Source organism: Condylura cristata, unplaced genomic scaffold, assembly GCF_000260355.1.
Source record: "Condylura cristata isolate star-nosed mole 26May11 unplaced genomic scaffold, ConCri1.0 scaffold00002, whole genome shotgun sequence".
NCBI classification, from domain to species: domain Eukaryota; kingdom Metazoa; phylum Chordata; class Mammalia; order Eulipotyphla; family Talpidae; genus Condylura; species Condylura cristata.
Window position 1 is genome coordinate 24,659,966 of NW_004567103.1, and position 5,823 is coordinate 24,665,788.

At 54.3% G+C, this 5,823-nt stretch overlaps 1 protein-coding gene across 1 annotated transcript; it reads right to left on the reverse strand.

Moving 5' to 3' along the window:
- Nucleotides 1–1,621: 1,621 nt before the first annotated feature.
- FZD7 (frizzled class receptor 7) lies at nucleotides 1,622–5,419 on the reverse strand. The gene has a single exon (XM_004674384.2). The coding sequence runs from the start codon at nucleotides 4,649–4,651 to the stop codon at nucleotides 2,927–2,929; it is 1,725 nt and encodes a 574-aa protein (XP_004674441.1). The 5' UTR covers nucleotides 4,652–5,419; the 3' UTR covers nucleotides 1,622–2,926.
- Between the last annotated feature and the right edge of the window lie 404 nt (nucleotides 5,420–5,823).

A 5,823-nucleotide genomic window follows, 5' to 3' on the forward strand; every position in this document is an offset into this window, starting at 1 on the left:
GCAAGTATTTAAAATGACTTCGCCATTTCCCTGAGAGACTGTTTTAATATCAAAGTGTCTAGATGGCGAAGGCTTCTCGGTCTAATCTGATTCCAAAGTTAGCCTCTCCAACGAGAGGAAAGAATAGCTTCCGTGGCTTCTGAGCCCATCCGGGGGGTCAGACGTGGAATCTATTCCTGCCAGAGCTGCTGAGTCACTGCCACCTCGGGAATCACTTGACCTCTGGTTCAGTTGACCTAGAAGGTAGCGTGAACCCTGCAGATGCCACGGCTCTACCAGCACAGCGCCCCGCTGTTATCTGGAACCATCAATGGACTGACTTTCCCAGCCATTTAAGCATTAACAATTTAGATAAGGTGAATTAGAATATAAAAACAACTATTAGTTAAAAAAAATACACTGAATTCTTCCCAAGGAAAACATCACCAGAAACGCAGACCAAAACTATCTCCTAGTCCTCTTTCAAACATGGATTTCACCTCTGAAGGGTAGTAAAAACATGGATCAGATAGCAATCCTCTAGAAGAGATGCTTATTTTGTACCGTTAGTAAGTTACCCAAAGCAGGATGTGAAAGGTTTAAGGATGGATGTGGCAGAGTGATGTGCAGGGAGGAAGCAAAGAGCCAACAACAGAAAGAAAAAAAAAAAATTAAAGGACAGCGAAGGCATTCATTACACTCTGTATTTCAAAGCAAGGGGGAAAGACCTCGATATAGTGTAGAACATCTTCCTGTACGAGGGAACACATCCAGTGTAAACTCTCCATACCTTGGAAAAAGTTCAGTTCATTGGCTTAATGATATATAGGAAACCATAAGCTAAATAAACATTTATTTTGTATTAAAAATTTTATTTGTGACCTGTACAAGTGATAAAGTGGGGCATCCTTGTAGACTTTTAAAGGCAAAACAAAAGTCCAAAGTAAAAATGTATAAATACAATATATATTTTCTTACAAAAACGAGAGATTTACAAAATATACATACTGCACTTGTCTCTATTTTACAAATTTCACATGCAAGAGACACGACGCAAAAGATACCAGGAACTGTAGAGTGGGAGTCTGGAAGTCTGACAAATTAGACAGCTTTGGAGGTGCTAAAAAGACACAAGGTCAATGTTAACTTTAATAAGAAAAGCAGCTCCCCTCAACTGAGCATTACACATGTAAAGTAACTTGTGTTCCTGAAAGTTCCCTTTGATTTAAAAAAGCATTTAAAAACTGTTTCCAGAAATGGGAGAGTGTTGCAAGACTGGAGGGTGGTGTCAAAGGTAGAGTAAAGGTTAGCTCCTTAGATTCTCTGCCCAGCTTCAGAGCATTATGCAAAAGAACCTGAGTTCTATCATGGAAAAAAAAAAAGTACAAGGTATAAGATTAATAAATTTGAGTCATCCAGCACATTTCAAAGAACTCCAGAATTACTTTGAAGTTTACCTTCTTTTAATGACTTTCCTTAAAAACGGGGCTCATGGTTTGAACTATCTTCTTCACTCACTCTCATTTCTGCAGGTCACCTCCCTACCTACACACACAAAGACAGGATCAGCATATATATGTTTTATAAACTGATTTATGCACCAAGGAAAACAAGGCAAAATGTTTCTTTACCTTGGAAACACTTAACTTTTCCTTATGAAGTTGAAGGCATTGTGCTTTTTTTTTTTTAATCTTGAAGGATTCAAATTGGAGGGGGGGATGGGAGGAGAAGAGAATATCTAAATGCAGGTTTCTAAGAAGAAAAAAATTGGATGTTTCCCTTAACATTTTAACAGAGCCTTTGGGTCATGTGTTCTGAATTAAATTTATTCAAAACAAGGACAATAAACCCTCTGCATTTCTTTTAGCCCAGTCAGAACCACTGGCCCAATGGGGTTTGAAAGCACTGGAAGCATGCTGCCTTTTCCTTAAAAAGGAATGTTTATCTCAACCAAATGAACATCAGAAGGAAAACCTCAGATTTGTGCTACTTTGCCTATAAAAGTTGCTGTCTTCACAGTTATGCCTTTCCACAGGGCGACACTTTGGTTTCCTCTTTTGTCTCTTACAACAAAGACAAGGGGTGGTGAAATGCACTCCTGTTTTGAAAAGCAACAAGTCATCACTCCCTCTCTTTTAGGCTATTAAGCCAAGTAAAACAGTTTTCTTTCTCCCTCCTGCCTTCCCCAGAAAATAAAAAAGGAGTACAAATACCTACTACTCATCTCTGCCTCATTCCCAAATTTTACCTCCATTTCTTTTGCATCCTCACGTTAGAACTTCAGAAGGCAGGCCTCGCCAGCCTTCCAAATGCTTACTTTACAACACTTGAAAGGAGTAGGGGAGGAAAAACAAGCAGGAGGGGGCAGCGAGGAGAGACTGTCATAATGTCTGACCCTGGAAATTAACCCATCTGGGCTCCAGTTTGGCCCCAGTGAAAAGAGATTATGGTCTGACCACCGCTTGACAAGGACGCAGCGGGGAGTCCTCCCTTTTCCCAACAAAGCGGCAGCCGCAGACAGAGCTGTACCTTTCACCCGGGCCTCACGGGAGAGGGAACGGGCCACTTGTCTTGCAGCAGGGGCATGGTCACAGTCCCAGTTCTGCCCCGGAGCCGGGAGAGCCCGCAGCAGTTTCTGCGGGTCTCAATCCTACCTCTAGGCCCGGGTTCCGCTCGTACCCGACGCGATTAACCTCGTTAGCATCTTCATCCCGCAAGTCTTTGCCGGAAGTCTGTTCACCCAAGCGGTCCTTCCATCTAGGCCTCCTCCAAACCCACCCCTCGCCCCAAGCCTGCGTGTCTCTTCTCTCTCCCAGGTCGCTTCTCCTTGGGGGTGAAGCTGGGGCCTACGGAAACAAGTCCCCCACTCTCCAGCAGTTCTTTCCCCGCGGCACCGCTCCCCTGGCCAGGAGGCTAGCGGGAGGTCGGGCGGGGAAGGGGCCGGGGCTCATACCGCAGTCTCCCCCTTACTGCTGTGGCTGAGTCTGTGGTAGAAGCGGCGCCATGACTGCAGGGTCTTGCCGGACCAGATCCAGAAGCCGGTGGTAATGCCCACAATCATGGTCATCAGGTACTTGATCATGAAGACGGTGAAGTCGGGACTCATGGGCGGGAAGTGGCCGGGCGGGCAAGGCACCGCGTAGCTCTTGCATGTCTGCAGAAGCCAGGTGCGCTCCCAGTGTTCGCGAAAGGCCTGCTCATAGAAGTAGCAGGCCAGGACGATGGTGGCAGGCACCGTGTAAAGCACACTGAACACGCCGATGCGCACCATCAGCTTTTCCAGCTTCTCGGTCTTGGTGCCATCGTGCTTCATGATAGTGCGGATGCGGAAGAGCGACACGAAGCCGGCCAGCAGGAAGGATGTGCCGATGAAGAGGTAGACGAACAGGGGCGCCAGCACGAAGCCCCGCAGTGCGTCCACGCTGGACAGGCCCACGTAGCACACGCCGCTGAGGAGGTCCCCATCCACCTGGCCCATGGCCAGGATGGTGATGGTCTTGACCGCGGGCACCGCCCACGCGGCCAGGTGGAAGTACTGTGAATTGGCCTCGATGGCCTCGTGGCCCCACTTCATGCCGGCCGCCAGGAACCAAGTAAGCGACAGGATGACCCACCAGATGGAACTGGCCATGCCAAAGAAGTAGAGCACCATGAAGAGGATGGTGCAGCCCTCCTTCTTGGTGCCCTGCGCCACCGTGCGGTAGCCGTCGTCTGAGAAGCGCTCCACGCACACGGCGCGGTCCTCCAGCAGGAAGCCCGCCACGTGCGCCACGGCCACCATGAAGTAGCAGCCGGACAGGAAGATGATGGGACGTTCGGGGTAGCTGAAGCGCCGCATGTCCACCAGGTAGGTGAGGACCGTGAAGAGCGTCGACGCGCAGCACAGCACCGACCAGACGCCCACCCAGAGGCGAGCAAAACGCCTCTCCTCCTCCTTAAAGTACATGAGGCCGTTGGCGCGGCCTGGCTCGCACGGGGCCCCGCAGTCACGCTCGCCCAGGAAGCGGTAGCCCAGGTAGGGGGGCACTTTGAGCTGGCGGGGGCACGAGAAAGGAAAGGTGAAGCGACCCCTGCTGTCATGGGCCCCCGGGGCCAAAGCGGTGAAAGGCAGGTCGGGCATGTAGGGCGCGGTGGGGTAGGCGGTGGGTCCACCGCCTGGGCCCCCGGAGCCATCCGACGTGTTCTGGCCCACGCAGATCTCTCCCGCCCCGTGCACAGGGAAGTTCTCGCAGCGCAGCCGCTCTGGCCACTGGAAGCCGAACTTATTCATGAGCGCCTCGCAGCCCTGGCGGGCACGCTCGCACAGAGAGCGGCACGGCGGGATGGCCTGGTCGAGCACGGTGCACACGGGTGCGTACATTGAGCACAGAAAGAAGCGCAGTTCGGGAGAACACTGCACCTTTACCAGCGGGTAAAACTGGTGCACCTCGAGGCCCGCGTCCTCTTGGTTCGTGTGGCCCAGCAGGTTGGGCAGGATGGTCTGGTTGTAGGCGATGTCCGTGCACAGAGGGATGGAGATGGGCTGGCAGAAGCCGTGGTCCGGCACCGAAATGCCTTTCTCGCCGTGGTACGGCTGAGCCCCAGCGCCCGCAGGCAGCGCGCCCAGCAGCGAGAGCACTAGAGTGCACAGGCCCAGGGGTGAGCGCGACGCGGACGCGCTGGGGTCCCGCATCGCCGGCCCGGGGTGCAGCGGCGCTCTCAGCCAGAGGAGCGCGACAAGGCAGCTGGGTGAAGCTTGGATCCGGGGAGACGCCGCCGCGCCCGGCGCATGAGAGTCCTCCCGGCGCCGGGGCCGGGCCGTGGGCGGCTTGGAGCTGAGGGCGCTGCAGCTGGGGTGCCCGCGCCTCGGGGGCGCCTTAGCCGCCTCCGCCCAGCACCGCGCAGCCGCTGGGGGCTCAAACTTGTCTGCTTAGGTGGAGGGCGTTGCGAGGGGCTGCTTTCCTCCGGCCGAAGCGTAACGGTGCGGCTTTCTCAGCGGCGAGGAGCAACAAGCGTCTCCGGTTACCCTTCAAAGTTTGCCCAAGTCTCTTGACCCACAGCGCAGAGTCATGCGCGCGCCCCCCACACCAAGTCCGGCCCCCGGCTGGCGAGTCCCCGGCGCCGGCGCTCGCTAGTGAGGCCACCGCCTCGGCACTGCTGCTCCGCCTCCTCTCCTCGAGGCTCCGCTGGCCGCCGCCTCCTCCTTCGCCTCCTTCTCCACTCCCCTCTCCTTCAGCCCCAAAAGCTGGCCCCAAGTTTCAAACGGTTCTCTTTCTGAGTCCGATCAGCGCCGTTGAGCCAAGAGCTCAGTGAATTCTTTTTGGAAATCCAGACACGCAGCGCCTGAAGCAGCTGGATCCCGGTGCCCGCGGCCTGGGCCTGGCCTCTTCAGCCCTGCACGGCCCTGGAGAGTGAGTCCCGGCGCCCGCCGCCGACGCCGCCAGCCAGGAGAGAGCGCAGAGTAAAGCCTAGCAGCCGCGCAACTCGCCAGAAGAAGCGTAGGGCTCGCGGGGTTCGGGCCCGCCCCGCCCCCTCCCCTCCCCCCATTCACAAACACTCTGGGGGCGGGCCCTGGAGCTCCAGGTTGGACCAATGGAAACCTTTGTTTTCTGTGAAGCCGTCTCTGGGTTGGGTGAAAATTGGAAGGGGCGGAGGAGGGAACCGGAGAGGTGGTGTCTGCGGAGCTCTGGGCGGATTCCTGAGGGGAGGGGCGGGGGGCTGGGAGGGAAAAGTTAAGAAAATTTTTTTACCCCGAATTAGCTCCGGGGAGCTGGGACGCACGTTAAATGCACCAGAAAGGGAGTTTGCTTGAAAGATTTGTTCCTCTTTTTCCGGGGACGCTAAAATACTCGTACCTGAGCTGAA

Bases quoted from the DNA above. Each gene is read 5' to 3' on its own strand.
- FZD7 (XM_004674384.2), bottom strand. From the start codon at position 4,651: ATGCGGGACCCCAGCGCGTCCGCGTCGCGCTCACCCCTGGGCCTGTGC.